Below are 16656 nucleotides of genomic sequence, written 5' to 3'. Positions count from 1 at the left end.
ACCTTGAATACTGCATTCAGTTTTGGGTCCCCCACCCCGGTACAAGAAGGACATTGAGGTGCTGGAGTTGGAGGGTAATGAAACTGGTGAAGGGTCTAGAGCACAAGTCATATGAGGAGCAGCTGAGGGAACTGGGGTTGTTTGGAGAAGAGAAGACTGAGGGGAGACCTTATCGCTCTCTACAGCTACCTGAAAGGCAGTTGTAGTGAGGTGGGTGTTGGTCTCTTCTCCCAAGTAATGAGTGATTCAAGCTGCACCAGGGGAGGTTTAGATTGGGTATTAGGAAATATTATGTCACTGAAAGGGTTGTCAAGCATTGGAACAGGCTGCCCGGGAAAGTGGTTGAGTCACTGTCCCTGGAGGTATTTAAAAGATGTGTGGATGTGTTGCTTAGGGACATGATTTAGTGGTGGACTTGGCAGTGTTAGGTTTACAGCTGGACTCAAATCTTTTCCAACCTTTTCCAAGGTCTTTTCCAACCTTCATGATTCTGCGTGTGTTCTGTGTGTAAGGGTGTGAGGGGAAAGGATTAGTTCTTGCATTCTTGGGAGGTACCTTTAAATACCCATTTGAATATAGCACAAAGACTACTCAAATACTTGCATAAAGACATTTTATTATGAATGCAATGTATATATAGGGTTTTTTTCCCTCTTTTTAATCGGAGAAGCTTTATACACAGACCCATATCAGTTGAATGACAGTTAGTTTGCAGGGCATGACAGCGGTTGAACACCCTTCAGCTCCAAAGCTTTGCTGAAGTTAATCTCTTGAGGTTTAGCAGTACCCTTGGTGAGCCTCAGAAAACGAATACATCCTTTAAAACGGATATTAGTGGTCAGCCCAAATTGTGTCACACCATCTGAAAGAGGGAGAAAAAGGCAAAAGGAATTATGTTAGTCTGAGATAATACTTAATTTTGCTCTTTGGGAGTCCTGCAGGACAATAGGTGCCCTCAGCAATATATGAATGTTTTATTTGCAGTATATCTTCTTTATTCAAAACATGACAAACATTATAAGTGAATGTGATAAATGCATATGTTAGTGGTAACAGTCCAGTCTTCTTTCCTTTTTCTGTCCTGACATGACAGTGGCAGAATCCGAACACATTTAAACCAGCATTGTAAACCATATAACTCAGTTATATGATATAAAGGAAATTAAGGAAAATGGCAGCTTGCTACTATAAATGATGTATGATGCATACATGCTTATCCTACAGATCTCCAAGCTGGTTATCCACAGAACAACAGAGCAAAAAAAAAAAAAAAAAAAGACCAAAATGATGGATGCAGTTCTCAGCCCTAATATGAGAAAGCCAGTTCCTCAGTATGGACTTCAGGTGTCATTTAAGGAACAGTTTTGAAAGTTTTCAAGCATTCATTTTTGTTTCCCCCCTTGCTGATAGTAAAGCCAGGAACTTGAGTACATCTCTTCCACTAAAGAAAGAGGGAACAATTCTAGTGTGACCAGATGATAGAAGTGAGGGTTGGTTTGACTGGGAAGCCGGAAATATTTCTCTCAACTGCTTGAAATTCACGACTCAACTTGTTTCTCAGTGTTCTTCCAAGTGAAGAAGTGGCTACAGGGATGCACTGAGCCTATCTATGTGACTGATAATGTAAGGGTTGCAGAAATAACTTTACACCTGTGGAGGACTTGACTCCTCCACATATAACATATAGACAATGAGGTGGTTGACTCCATCTGTCCCTCCTTGCACAGGGAAGAGTGATAGCGGGAGATGAGAGATGGCTTATGGGTAGCCAGGAATTTATATCCTTGCTCATGTTCTGGTGGTGAAAAGTTTCTCTGCACAGGATATTCTCCACCAGCTAATTTCAGCTGGTTTACAACTGTCTGGCACTGTTTATGCAGCCAGGAGAAGCCACAAGAGAACTGGAAAATACAAATGCTTACTAATTTTACAAAAGCCCGTGATACTGTGTTTTAAATTTGTGATGAGGCTGTCTAGGTATTGGGACCGTTAAAACAAATCTTGGACGAGGAAGACTAGATAGCAAGAGAAGCGTGAGGTGTTTAAATGTGCATGTAGGTTTATTAAATCATTTCACAACTTGCCATGTGGCTGAACTCACTTCAACATGATGTAAGCGTAGGCTTGTTTTGTACAGATTGCAGTGTTACTTCCATTTGTTTCTCTTGCTATGTTACTCCTGATGTACAGTCCAGAATGAGATGGTAACTCCATCTGCAATGTTTCTTTAGGAGCTGCTCCTATGCTAGAATCCTGTTTTGTTATAAAAAGGCTGCCACAAAGCTGCTTTCCTTCTGGCACAAAGTTGTTGGTCCTTATCAGTAGTCACTGTGACTGAAGTACAACTCTCATACCTCAGTACCAAGAACATTTTTGAAAATATTTTGAAGCTTGAGAGAAAAGGCTTTTTGGATGCAATGCATCACAGATTAGAATGGGGGAAAAACGACTTCCAGAACATCATTTAGGAATTGACTCAAGAGGCACCTTGCCATTGACCTCATTATGCACTAGAGCAGACACATAATGCAAACATACTTAGCTTTTTTGTTTGCAAACTAGAGGGAAACTTTATTATAAATGCAACAAAATTTGCACTTCGCAAACACCTTAACTGTATTTTTAGAAAGTAAAATGCTATTAAATAAACTTGTTGATTGTCTATGAACATTAACTTTCATTATCAGCTTAGTGGAAGATGAAGTTAGCTACAGACCTCAGCCCAGTTCTGGATTCTGTTCCCCTCTGGATCCTGTTTACCTCTGCATGAAGCAAGGTCTCTCAAAGACTTCCAGAACACTGAATAGCAAATATGGTTTGGTTTTTTTTTTTTCTTCTTTTCCTTTACAAACCACCAGACCATGAGCAAAGACATTCATGAGAAAGAGACAGTGTCCTCTCACCTCTCTCTGCAAGCTGTTGTCCACATTCCTAAGGTCCTCAGGTTTTACAGGCTGATTTACACACACAGCACCCTGCCCCACCCAAGAATGTATATGTATTCTTTAGCTAAATTTGCCATTCTTTTGTTACTATTGAAACATAACCATTATACACTTACTAAACAGAAAGTTTTAAGAGGGAGGCTCTGTGTCTGGGCAGCATAAGGCAGAAAGTCTGCCTGTCCTTTGTGACAGTGCCTACCTTTGAGGCTGGGCAGGGGGATCTGTGAGAGTCCCTGGGTGCAGCAGAACTTCTTGTTCTGAAATGCAGCTGGGTACAGAAAAGAGCATCCATGCCAACTAATACCATCTTGGACAGTCTTATGCATCATCTTTAGCACACTAGTCCTAATTACATTTAAGGTGTTACCAAGGCAGTGTTGCTACAGCATAAGTAAAGCATCATTTGTGTGTTAAGTGCTTACCAGGATATCCTCCGACAAAGACAGGGTCGTTAGTGTCTGCTGAGGTCGAGGCCCTGTTTGGGCTGTTACCATCCACCTGTCTGTCATCCACAGTCAACTCTAAACGGTGTTTGATCTTGTTTGCAAGAACCTTGTGCCACTGCCCATCACACAAGCTGCCTGGTGCATCGGGCTCATAGATAGCAGAGAATCGGCCTGCACCATTGTCAACGTGAAACATCACCTGAAAAACGTGACATGGAAGTTAGCTAGTTCTCAGAACAGTTCTACAGTTGTTTTTTTTTTTTTTTTTTGTTTATTTAAAGTCAACATGCTCTGACTGCACACACTAAAGCTCTACTTTAATACCAGAATTTACGTGGATTGCTGTCCTTCTGGGATCTGGGTTATGTTGGTGAGATAAGCACCAGTAGAAATATGCAAAACTGTTATACAGATCGTCATTTTTCGATTTTTTTGTCTTAGTTTTGGGGTATTTCACACACATCCCCCCCCCCCCCAAGATCTTTGTAGTGATAGGTTACTGACTGGTTTTTTAGACTGTGAAATAAAAGGTATACACAAGAAGCTAGTATTATTAATGACAAAGTCTTTCCTCAAAACTTGTCATATTCATAGTAATTTAAGTCCTGATGTTTCGGTTTTAGGAAACTCAAGTGTAACAGAATCTTTTGAAATATCTTCGTAAGAGTGTAAGAGCCTCTCGATGTACGGGAAGGGGTGAGTGCTGCATAAAAGAGCCCTGATATTGACTGAGACGCCTTGAGATGGGTGTAACAAGCTTGCATTTAAACTGCCTGTGCTTTTTAAAACCAATCTCTATAAAGAGCCAAAACTGCTTTGCTCCTCACTTTTCCATCTACTAATTCGATGCCAAGCCCATCCATTTTCTGGCTGCTGACTCCTAGGAGAACACCATTCATTCGTGTTGTACGGAATTCAAATTCCACGAGCAGGTCTGTTCCCACTTTGTATGCACCAACTTGGAGAGAAAAAGAGAAGCACAATAAAATGAAGAAAAGCATTTAATACAGTATTCCTAATAATCACAAAAAGTATGTTGCCAGTAATGCAAGGTAACTAACTCAGCATTATCAGTACACTCCATTTCACGTGAAATCATGTAAGTAACTGTTATGGTGGCTGCGCTTAGTGTGAGACCTTGCTAGAAAGTCATATAGTCTATCCCTAGGCAAGATAACTAAAAATGATCAGTGAGAGTTTCAGGTATTGGTCTAATTCTGCCTCCAGTCAGCAGGAGTTAGGTAGCACTGGAAGTTTTCGAAAGCAGCATCTCCACTTTCTCTGTTCTTTGCCTATCAGCAGAATTGCTATTCATTACCTGTTTTGGCAAAGCCTGTTCCATCGAAGTATGTTCCTTTCTGTGCAGTGACAAAGCATTTTCCAACATTGAAGCTGGAAGTTGGATTATCCAGGTCAACAGGTGATTCTGTCATTTTAAAACTTCTAATGCAGCCGTCGATGCTATAGGTGACCTGCAGTCAACATTTCAAACAAAATGTAGAACTGTGGAAAGCAAGCTGAAATGCTCAGAATAAAGGCCTAAAGTATGTAATCAAAAAGTACCTTTCCTCTGCTTCTCTGCTGGATTTATGGAGCTGAATAAAACTTGAATTTTACATGGGTAATCCTTAATATCTGATTGTAATTGGAATCTAATCTCAGTCATACTGAGGATGAATTACATTACTTTTCAGGGATGTGATCTGAGTCACATCTATTTGGCTTAATGGAGGGGACATAAAATAATACACTACATAATGAAACATAGCAAATTACGCCAGCGATGCAGGAATTTAATGGCCTATACTTTACCTTTTTAATTGACTAGGTTATGGGGTTTGTGAGTAGATGAAAATACCGGATATAGTTTTCTGGGCTGCTGGGCTTTTTTTTTTTTCCCCTCGCCCATTAATCACTTTACTAAAGGCCTAATGTTGCATGTTAAGACTGAGCTAATGCAGGTACACAGCTACTGAAACAAACAAAGCCCCGACATAAATGCCATTGACCATACATAGTTCTTCGTGTAATAACCATATATAGGGCCGGTGACCCCAGTGACAAGGGCCACTCTGCTGGCCAGAGAGGCAAGTGGAGGCAGGAGATGTGCTGTGCTGGGCTCTATGGAGCCACCCGTGGGGTGCAGGGTAGCAAACTGGAGCTCCCGTTTGGCTTCTGCGCTGGGAGCATGCTACCATGACTCCGAGCATGTGGTATGTGCACACGTAAGCTGGTGGTGTAAAAGTACATGAGAGCCTGCGTGGGGCAGGAGTGAGGGGCTGCCGGGCTACATCCCGGCTTGCCCTGGGGCTCAGCTGTGTGATCAGTGCATCCCAGTGGGACCCCTGAGAGCCGTCTGCATCTCCCCCCCCCCCGTGAACTACCCCCAGAGCTCTTGCTCCCAAATCTCTCTCTGCTGTGAAGCAGCTGCATTTTGGTTCTCAGCTTTAGCTAAGGGCTTTGATCTTTGACTTAGAGTTAGGAAAATTTATCCCTGATATCAGTAGGAGAGAGGAAAAATATAAACATGCACTTTGAGGAAGAAAAGGAAGACGTTCATAAGGAATGTGGTAGGAAGGAGGAAACTAAAAATCAGCACATAAAATACAGCATAGAAATATGTATAAGTACAGAAAGGAGAAAGGCACACCTGCAGAGGGAAGTCCTGATGCTGCACACTACCTCCTCTAACAATATCCTGACCAGTAACTTGAAAGAATTTCGAAAGAATTTATTTCCTTGTAAATGAAAGCTGCATGTACGGTGGAATTACATAGCTTATTACTGCTAAATTCACCTGTACAAATTTTTCATGAGAACTTGAGCAATATCAGTGAATAAATTCAGTTCTGAGTTGAGCAATGCTTTCTGTCAGCTTCTTCATAAATAGACCTTTTTCTAATTTCTAAGTGAAAGTCATCTCCAGATCAACAAGGTTTGTTACCAAAAAAGAAAAGCACCACCGAAGAAAACAAATCTCACCACCTTCACTGTGAGAATAAATCATGGAAAAGCAAGACTTGTAGACAACTCGATAACATTCGCTAACTTTAAAATTTCACTTTCCTTATGGAAAAGCAAATCTCATTATACTTCAGCATGGTAACAGGCAATATAACATCTTTGGCTGAAAGCAGATTTTTGAGTGCTTAAAATATGACATCTGCTGAAGCCAAATAAGTAGGTATCACTTTTCTAAACTGAATAGGAAACCAGCCCACCTACAGGTTCGTATTAGATTAGTGTCTAAAAAGGCTGATGTGTGCTTAGCAGACAGTCCTAACTAAGGTAATACATGCTTTCAACTTACTTTGCTTCAGAGCCTTTACGTGAAGCCTACAACACAACACTCTATTAAAACATCACGTGGTGTATTTTACTGAGAATGATTGAAAGGCAAGCACTGGTTTTTACCTTCTATGAATGACATTTGAAGTCACAGCTTCATTTAAATCCCAAAGCACGTAAGACTGTCAGGATCTGACATGGCTGTTATTGCCAGACTGAGCCATTTATCTGCATGGGTTCCCTCCATTACTTCTGACAAGGAGCCATAGGTAAAGATTTAGTTTTACCTTTCTCCTTAGACTAGTATTTGTAAATTGCAGATGTATTTCAAAGAGCATAATCTGAGAGTATTAGAAACTCTATTTTGTGGGTAGTTAAGTATTGCTTTTGTTTTTCAGTGCCTCAGATCTGGTTTGGTAAATCCAAATGATCAGAGATTTGCCTCGGTTCAGGCTTTCTGCTCAATTTGGTCTTTCTGCACAATCCAAAATTTGTTAACAAATATGATCTTACATGTCACTTTTCTTTATGGAACACAACTCTCAGATTTCAAGTGGTTTGGAGTGGTTACTCTTCCCCTTCATTCCCAATCCATGAGTTGTTAGAGTGGCTTGCTTAAGCAGGATCTAGGAATTCCTTTTCTGTATTTATTTTGTCCGTGCGATCTGGGGGACTCTTGCCCATCTATATACTAGTATTCATCATTCCATAATCATCTTACTAGAATGGTATTTACTCACGTGCAGTTTCTTTGAGATCCTGGTTTGTTTCCTTGCCAGGATCTGTGCTTTTGCCTCCTCTTTACCATTCTGTATAACCACCCAGCATGAGCCTAGACATAGCTGCTACTGACAGTCCAGTTTTTTGTCCACATTGTGCTGTACTATATGCCTAATTTGTTGTTTTCTATAATTAATTTCACTCAAGTTCTGGCTTCTGCTTTGAAAGACCCCTCTGTGCAGAGGAAAAATAATGCAGGGAAGAGGTTTTCTCTGATTCTGATATTGGCACTTCTTGGGGGGTGAGGGCAGCAGGAAAGTGAGATGACTGACATGGAGTCGTATGATTAGACGCAGTAAATGGCCTGGGTGAAGGAATACAGTGTTCCTAGTTAATCCGACAAGGTTTAGGCCAAAATGATATTCACCTCTCTGGGTTCCCTGTTTGCCAAGATATCTCTGTGTCAGCATGGAAGCTGGGCATTTAGACTGAAACTGTCAAATTGAAATGTGTGCATTTGATTTGGAAATAGAAAGAGGAAGACAGTCTTCATGGTCTTACTTCAAAATACATTCTCTCCTAGTTTAGTAATAACAACACAAACCCAATTACTACAGTAATCAACAGTACTACTGGGTACTTTGTCCAGGGTAATTTTGGCTTCTACTGCTTCTCTTAGGAGATGCTTTCACTGTCTATCAGCACCCATTGCTAGATGAAATACAGCCAAGAGAAAGGGCAAATAGCATTCAGGATGTTATACTCTAGCTGTGCAGTGATCCAAGTGGATACAAGTGTATGGATCTTTCTACTTTTCCAGGACAGTAACTAATGCTGCTATTTCTAGTTCTTTGCATTAACTGGACTCTGAGTCAGATCTTTCCACTGAATGTAGTGTATCTCCAGTAAGGACCACTTTATCCATATTCTTGAGCAGTCTGAGGGAAAAGCAAAGCAAAACAAAACTGGGAAGACATTGGTACCAATCAAAACATACTTAAGGAGTGCAAGATAACTTAAGCTTGCTTACCGGACCAATTCTTCTAGTTGTGTAGTTAATGGGCAATCCTCCAACATACAGCATTCCTACAACATCCAATATATCAGCCTTCTTGGGGCTAACAGTCCTGTTTGAAACATCATCTACTATAAGGTTTCCTTCTTGCTTGGTTCGAATGACTTTTATCTAAAAAGACACAAAAATGCAATACAATTACAGATAGTTTTCTGGTAACAAAACGTTTCCAGACTGTAACTAGCCTTACAGTCAAAAATATATAACAATACAGAAGAAAGTAGTAGGAGTGATTAGCAGAAGTACCATGGTAGCAACTATGGATAATGTTCATGGAACAGAGCTCCTGTTTAAGGTTTTGTGCAAACAAATGACTGCCTTTTAATTAGCTCTGCGTCAGGAGGCATCATGGCTGTTATTTATTAGAATTACTGAAAGGACTTGGGGTTCCTTTAAAAAACTTAATTGTTACTATCTTAGGTATGCCATAATTTTGTTTTTCCTGGAATCAGATAGAAACTTTAAGTACTGGGAACAGTAAATGCTGAATGTTAATGGCACCGGTGGCAAATCTTTATTACTGCACATGTTTGCAGACAATATTGAGTTTACGATTCCACTAGTTTGGACGTGCCTCAGATCATAGTTCATGCTAGAGTAAATATAATGCCAACTATGTTCTGTTGGTATTATGGCTTCTGTTCAGACAAATGGGCTGTGAATCGCATGGAGGGAGTGCAATTGCTGAGAAGTTGAGGAAATTCTACTCTAACAACCATAGGCCAATTTCTTTCCAAAGGTTTATACTGCAATCTCTACAAATCAGTATAATAATGGTTCTGTATAAAAAGGGGTAAAATGTGAAATGTAACACGCATATTAGCAGATTTCTAAACAGCACAGTAGTTAGCTCACCAGAGTAGCAAAGAGAGAGAAAGAGCATTTTCCTTTGGCTTTTGTTTAACATGGCTGCTTCTGTGGCAGCACATCTGTCATGCAGTGGCAATGACTGAACACTGACAAGGGGTAGCCTGAAGGCGAGGGGCTGAACTTGCTGCTTATAAACAACTGTAAATTTGAGGTGGACAGTTACACGTTGGGCAAAAGGAGGATTTGGTGAGTGAGACAGGAGCTGCAAATAGACACGCTTACAGAAGACCTGAAGAGAGAGCAGCAGCACAATGTGGCACTACAACGAGGCCTGGCAGGAAGGTTTGAAACATTGCTGGAAACATTTCAACATAGACCATTTCAAATGGAGAGAAGGTTCTCACTTAAAACGGTCGTTATAAGGAGAAGCCCCTGCTTTCTTAAAAAACAGAGACTGTGGTCTTTTCTTAAAGTGGTTGCCTTTTTCCCCCTCCCAAAATGGACTTTCTTATGCTTTTTGAGAACTGTGTCTTTGGATTTTGTCTCCATTCTCTCCTACAAAAATGGGATCTACAACCCACTCCTAGAATATAGAGAAAACAGATAAAAGAGCAAAACACATCTGTTCTGGATCTATAGAAGGTCTAGCTGAACGGTGCACCGGTCTACTGCCAGTGCTCCTAGCTGTTATGTAAAACAGACAAATAATGACTACAACTTGATTTTTTCCCCTCATAAAATAGCTTGGTTTAGAGCATTTGCTCTCACAAAAAAGTTAATGAATAAGAATTCAGTGAAAATAAAATTTCTGCAGAAGAGGGTGGGAATGAAGCAGAGAGGGACTAAGGATGACTGCAAAGAGGGTTTTGTAAAAACAATTAAAGCATAACAGAAAACGCAATTAGATTTTTGCTCATTTGGTGATAGAGATGTGTATGGTGACTTTCCAAATATCTGTCTGAAATGTAACATCTCTTATAGTGTATAACTTGAATACATAGTTACATGTATTCTTTTCTTCTCTGCCTTTATTGGTGCCTTCAAGCATGTTACCTAATGAATATACCATATGTCTCTTGTCCTCGGCCCACTAAATATTAAACTTCATGGCTGTGATATTATTCCTTCCCTTACCATCTGAAAGCCACAGGCATTGTGTATAAAATGTATAAAATGTGTATAAAGTCACAGAAGGGGCTGCCAAATACATCCATGAATATCATATTTATTCCCTAATGAATTGAATTGATAATGCAAGGAAGATTTACTTAAACGTTCTTCTTTTTTCCTTTGCTCTTAGCATTATGGTTGAACAACGACTTTATTAACATAGAAACAACTGGTTTTAATGATCTATTCCATCATCATGAGTTGATATTCACCTGAGCCCTATTAGGTGGGAAGGAACATTTTCTGCAGTTCCTTACCATACATGGGACATATTCTAAATATGTCCAGAAATATGTCTTTCCTGAAGGAGAAATTTCAAAGATCAGCACTAACTTCTTTGTTAGTGGAATATGTACCGTGTACTTAACAGTGAATCTGAAAGCACAAGTTTTGCAGCCTACAGAAAATCCTAGTTGTAAAGTTTAGCTTGTATAGACTACAAATTGCAAATATCTTAAGGCAAAACAAAGCTCTCAGCATTACAAAGAATAATTTAGCATTAGAGACTATTATACCTTGTGCCACTGGCCATCATTTATTTTGTTGGAAATCATTGTGTTGGTGTCTCCACTCCCCAGATCATAGCTGAAGTAAGGCAGTCCATTCTTTATCTGAACTGTAGCAAAATCAGCATGGTTGATGCGGGCCATATAAAACAGCAAGCCAGAATTGGCTGTTGTTCGGACTTCAAACTCAATTGTAAGTCTGAAAATCAAACAAACAGGAAAACAGAAACAAAGGAAAAGATATTTGGAGTCAGACAGTAGACAAATTTATCTGCTTTACCTTTTTGTGTTCCTCTAACAAAACTTTACAGTTAGTGACGCATTTCACTTGTCCATCAGGATTTAAGAAAAAAAATCTGTTTATATGTGAATTGCATTTCACACATATCTGATCCCTGACATAGTGAGTGTTCATTAGTCCCTTCACTGTGGAAACACAAGAGTGCAACCTCGGCATAGAATTTCAAGATACAATTCTCAGCTGCAGCTGTAGTTGCTAGAAAATCCCAGCGCTTGTAAAATTCCAGTGGCGTTATCCATCATCCACACACATAACGCTCACAAAGAGGAGCGAGCTGTAGTGACAGCTGGCAAATGTTGAGTTTCTAATGAGTTGTAGTGCCTGAAAACAGGTTGCAAAACTTTTAAAGATGCAGAGAGAAGAGTTTAAAATCAGGACATAAAACACTTATTCTGATTTCTCCCAACAGAAAATGGGCGTGTGTCTGAGGAGGTCTGCTGGCCCTTTGCCCAGAACAGTAATGCCAAAAACCTCCCCTACAGCAAAGAACCTGAGAACAAGTTATTTAAATTATCTAGATGCTAAGGTTGTACTGGCAGCGGATCACTAACGTAGCCCAAGCTGAGCTGCAAAGTCAGTAGCTGAAAGTAGTTGATACTAGAAACGTGAAAAATCATTGCATGAAAATGATCAGCCCAGGATTCTTATTTGGAAAGAAGACAGGCAAGGACTGTAGAATTACATATTTCTTTTAATTATTTTCCTAGTTTTCTAAAATTAGCATTTGTGAAAATATGCAGAACAGCAGCTTTATAGGTAAAAATAAGTGTGAGGCTGATGGACTTGTAAACTACAAGGCAGCAAAAATGCTTAGTGGTATGACATGGCACCTTTGTTAATGATCGTGTGCTCTCACAGCAAAAATGAACGATTAACAAGTTTTAGCTTCACAAATCCATTGAAAACAGATGTATTTTTAAGTAAGTAGCTCTTGGAATTCCTTTGAATATCAACACGTATATGTATATATTGCTTTACTTTGGGAGGGCAATGTCATTTTGCCTGTTTACTGTGCAAGCTTGATCTTAACTATGCTTTAATGCTTTTTATGTTTGCTTAATGAAATGAATTAGCCATGAGACATGATCTTATTCGGATTATGCCCATAATTTTGGGAGGTGCTTTTGTGAATATTAGGAGGGGCGTTTTATTTTGACATTATTCCATCAAAACTCATTGCTGAAATAAACAAGATACCTGTTTTTCACTTTGGTGTCATCAAATGCAACTGCTATGTGGCTGTTCCTTGAAAGACCAAATTGCTTCCCACCTTCCAGAATGGCCGGTTCTGTGTCAGCAGCACAAGAATCCTGCAAAATATACAGCGATCACTCAAACTTCATATTTAGTATCTATCTCAGCTGCGCACATGCTGCAAGTTTTCTAGCTGCTCACGACTGAGAATATTCCTCCTAGTCTAGACACTGGCCTTGCAGTTTTCCAGTGTGTTGATGTCTCATCACACCAGCTAAGGTTATAAACCAGTATGACAGGAACTTGGTGTAAAAGCAGAGCTCATTAAGCTGGCTGTAAAAGCAAATAAAAGTAATATATGAACATTGCTGCTTTCATGTCACCAGTGGACATTTACAAGAGTCTTAAGTGATTTCCAGGCAGCTCAGTGTACTCTTAGCTCACGTAACTGAGTTTTACACAGTAGGATGCCCTGTTACAAAATGAAGCAAGACTTAAGTTTTAAAGGGATGCTTTGCTGTCTCCATTCTCTCCTAGTCACGTTAAAATAATGTTAAAAGTAGTTTCAAATCCTGCACCTGTCAATGAGTCCTCCATTTTACTTCTTTATATTGTTTTACAATTGTATTCTCTGTTTAATGTGCTATTGTTTCCCCTGGTGCTGTTGAAAGGCCCCCACAAACAATAAGGGAAGCCGAGTATCTGATGGATAGAAGTAACAACTGTTAAACTCCCTGAGCTGTCTAATGTAGACACATTACCCAGGGGGTAAGGAAAGAAACCCCTCCCTGTCTGTTCCACTTCTATTAATCTTAAAGTGGTGCAACAGTGGATGGTAAAATATCTTTTGCCCAGTATAGTTTTCTCCTTTTAATTTCATCAGGTCTTTTAATCTCTGGCCCTAAAGCTCTTGTATAGGGGTGCCTGGGGCAATGCAAGACCATGGTAATTACCAGCTCTTACTTATGTCTAGCTTTTGCCTCCCACTGAGAGTATTGTGAAGAAACTACTCAAAGGATCTAACACAACACAATATCAGGAAAATACCGCTGGGAAAAAAAACAAACTTTGATTGCTGCAAGCTCTGTTTTTAATCACTGTGACTGATATAATTTTGGACTGGCGACAGTCTCTTATTTGAGTCCTGACTCAGCAGGGACCTGCAAAGCACAAGGTGTGGTGCTTTGCTGACAAAGAGCTCTTTCTGTGAAGCATTTTGAAAATGTCATGAGTGACTCATCAGGCATTGAGATTTCAGCCGCAAAGAGGAAATTTCTTTCCCCCTCTCACTCAATTTTTCAGTACTGTTACAATTTTTGCTTTCACATGTCACAAAAATCTTCACAACAGTCTAGAGCACTTCTAGAAATTAGTTTTCTACAATGAATGCTCTGGTTTGAATATGACAGAATAGAACACCATGCATTACAAGTACACATCAATGCGCAATGGAGGGAAAAATGGAAAATTCAGCAGCACCAAACAAAGGTATGAATGTGTGATAGCAGTCTTCCAGTGATCATCAAATGGGGAAAAAAAAAATCATATTCCCATGATGCTGGGTAAAGTTTCTAATTATTTTACACTTTACAGGTTTATCTAGAAGTTTAACAACTACGTTAATAATAATACTCTGTATATAATACTTCCAATAGCATTTGGGCTTGCTAAAATTTGAAGATAAGGACTGACTACTGGTACTGGAACAAGCGGAAAGAATTGGAAAATACATTAACGTGCACTTTTCTGTGGCACGCTTTTACGTATTACATGGTAAAAGTACATATTCTGCCAGTAAATTCAATCCTAGGTTGGTATATGTTAGTAAAGGATCTGGCTTTGACACTTTAGCTGCTCCCCAGCATCAGCAAACACTGCAGTTTTTCTTCATCCCAGCAGGAGGACTGTAAGGAGAGGCAAGCGGTGGGGGAGAGCGCCAAACACACCATGGTGGTTGGAATCATAGCAAGCATACACCGATTACTGATAAATACTGACTGATAATAGTGAACATTCATTAGGTTGATATGGAAATATCAGTAAAAAGAAAAAAATCAGTAGGGCATGCTTAAACAATTTCCAGATTTTACTCAAAAGCCTGTGTCTGCTTTCACTTTGTCTAAGGACAGCCAACTTTACAGCCTTCACAAGACTGTGAACTAAGCACGGATCATCAGCCTATGTAAAAATATCCCAGGTTTGTTTTTTTCAGTAATGTCCTTAAGGTGTCCTGGGTTTAAACCTGGCTGCTTAATAATCTCCCATAGTACCTGAAAGCCTCAAGACTGAACTCTTCCGCTGCACTTTATTACAGTCTTGTCGGCTGTCAGGGACTTGACTGGCAAGTCAAGAAGCTAGGTGTGTATGACAGTGGAAATGAAGAACGGAAAAGCCCACTGGTGGACCGTCACACATTCTCTACAAACAATGCTGTATTAGCAATTACAAAGAAAGAAATCAGGGGAGAAAGGGATCACCACTGATGCAGTCCCCACAGTTCATTGAATAGTGTTAATAAAACAGTGAAGTAATGCATGGAGAAATAGTGGAAGATACCGTCATGGAGTCAGATGCAGAAGTAATGCTGGCGCTCTTCATTTCAGTGGCAAGCGAATCCTGAGAAGCAGTGAATAACATGAGGCAGAAGCAGCAGTTACCCAATGTTGAGAAACATTTTGGCATCCATAGCAAGCAGCAGCAGCAGACTGGTGACCAGTGTATTTCCCAACTGTCCTCCTTCTAGATCTTTTCTTGCCTTTAGTGGAGGGTAGGGTCTTTTTTTGTTTGGGATTAAACTCCCCTCCCCTTTTACATGCAGATGCATACTAGAGATAAAAATGTCCTAAAAGGACTTAAGTACAACAGATACCTTATTTAGGCCTACTATGTAGAAATAATTTTTTTTCTGCTGTATATTTTCCATATACAGTCGTTCTACACTGAGCTTCTGCATAACTAACTGTCATATGATTGCTATCTCATTATTAGACTGTAGTTACTCATTTTGTTGCAACATTTCCCAGAAGAATACTTGGAGAACTTACTTAGCTGAATGTAAAAACTATTCAAAAGCATGCCTTATTTAAAATACTTCCAAGTCTTCAGAATACTAAAATGGTTTCATTTTTTCCAAGAGAGAAAGTGGAGTAATGTTTTATTTAGATTTCTATTTTGAACTCCTGTTTCAAGTTATCACCGCTCTAGATATGTGATATACAAAACTCACCTAGTTACAATGAGACTAGTTTCTGGTATTCATGAGTAGTTCTATTCCTCTCAATTTTGCTATTTAAAAGTTAGTACTTAGAGTCTTAGAAAGTGTGCACTTGCTCTCTCATGTGCTTCCGTGGGTTTTTATTTTGTTTATCCCTTGATCAAGGGATAATATGACAGCACTCTTTCACAACAGTGAGCATTAAACTGGATAACTCTTTTTACCTTGTTGTTGCCTGGTTCCTCACCTTTCTATGGCAGCCTTACTGTACTGCAAATTTGCTTACTTTCAACTCCAAACAGAAAGGTGCATGGGAGCCCTCATGTTACAACTACACCACCTTGTGGGAATGAATAAAAAATGCTGCCCTAGAGCATTATGAGGCTGACACATATAAGTCTGGGGCTCTGGGCAGGGAAATAACTAAGATTGAACTTGCCTACCTTGAACCCCAGGCTCCCATTTCCAGGTACACAGATGGCTGCGTGTGCTGTGGAGACTTCAGTAGTGGCCTGACAAGTCCTTCTAAATAAAACTGTGCCATATGTACATGGCCGTGAATCTCAAATATAAAATTAACCTTAATGAGTTAGGGGGTTTGGCCTAATTTTTGTAACTTTTTTTTTTTTTTTTTGGAAAACAGTGTTAGAATTCCTACCTATGTCCAAGGAAAACCAGATATGAATTCTGAAAATGAGTCAGGTAAGAGGTGACTGTGGCAATTAATTCAGTGAGGTTCCTTTGTCTCTGACAGACTTACAGCCAACTGACTCACTGAAAATCACAACTTTTTTTTTTTTTGTGGTTTTTATGCAATTACTTGATAATCTTAATCTCTGGTTCACACAGAAAAATCCAATACAGACAAACTCAGCGTTCTGTAATGTTGTGTCAGTGAGGAGGCATGAACCAGGAATGAAGATTCAACCTGACGCAGTGTGGGAGCACCTCCCAAAATGGTTAAAAGATCTTATGAACCCAATCTGG

The 16656-nt window shown here is 39.7% G+C and overlaps 1 protein-coding gene across 2 annotated transcripts in view; it reads right to left on the bottom strand.

Moving 5' to 3' along the window:
- Window positions 1–599: 599 nt before the first annotated feature.
- The window catches only part of LAMA2 (laminin subunit alpha 2), a 387452-nt gene continuing 371395 nt past the window's right edge, over window positions 600–16656 (bottom strand). Inside the window, exons 57-64 of one of the 2 annotated variants that reach the window (XM_075087597.1) lie at window positions 15012–15071; window positions 12459–12571; window positions 10970–11159; window positions 8430–8585; window positions 4710–4863; window positions 4219–4349; window positions 3368–3590; window positions 603–862 (exon numbers count right to left, since the gene is read on the bottom strand). In XM_075087597.1, the coding sequence (XP_074943698.1) occupies window positions 705–862; window positions 3368–3590; window positions 4219–4349; window positions 4710–4863; window positions 8430–8585; window positions 10970–11159; window positions 12459–12571; window positions 15012–15071 (1185 nt within the window). In that variant the 3' untranslated portion in view covers window positions 603–704. Of the gene's footprint in view, window positions 863–3367; window positions 3591–4218; window positions 4350–4709; window positions 4864–8429; window positions 8586–10969; window positions 11160–12458; window positions 12572–15011; window positions 15072–16656 lie in introns of both variants that reach the window. The other variant, XM_075087596.1, reaches the window with a different exon arrangement.

Source organism: Phalacrocorax aristotelis, chromosome 3 (genome assembly GCF_949628215.1).
Source record: "Phalacrocorax aristotelis chromosome 3, bGulAri2.1, whole genome shotgun sequence".
NCBI classification, from domain to species: Eukaryota; Metazoa; Chordata; class Aves; order Suliformes; family Phalacrocoracidae; genus Phalacrocorax; species Phalacrocorax aristotelis.
Note: the sequence above shows the minus strand (reverse complement) of the source record. Positions and strands in the feature narration are given on the sequence as shown.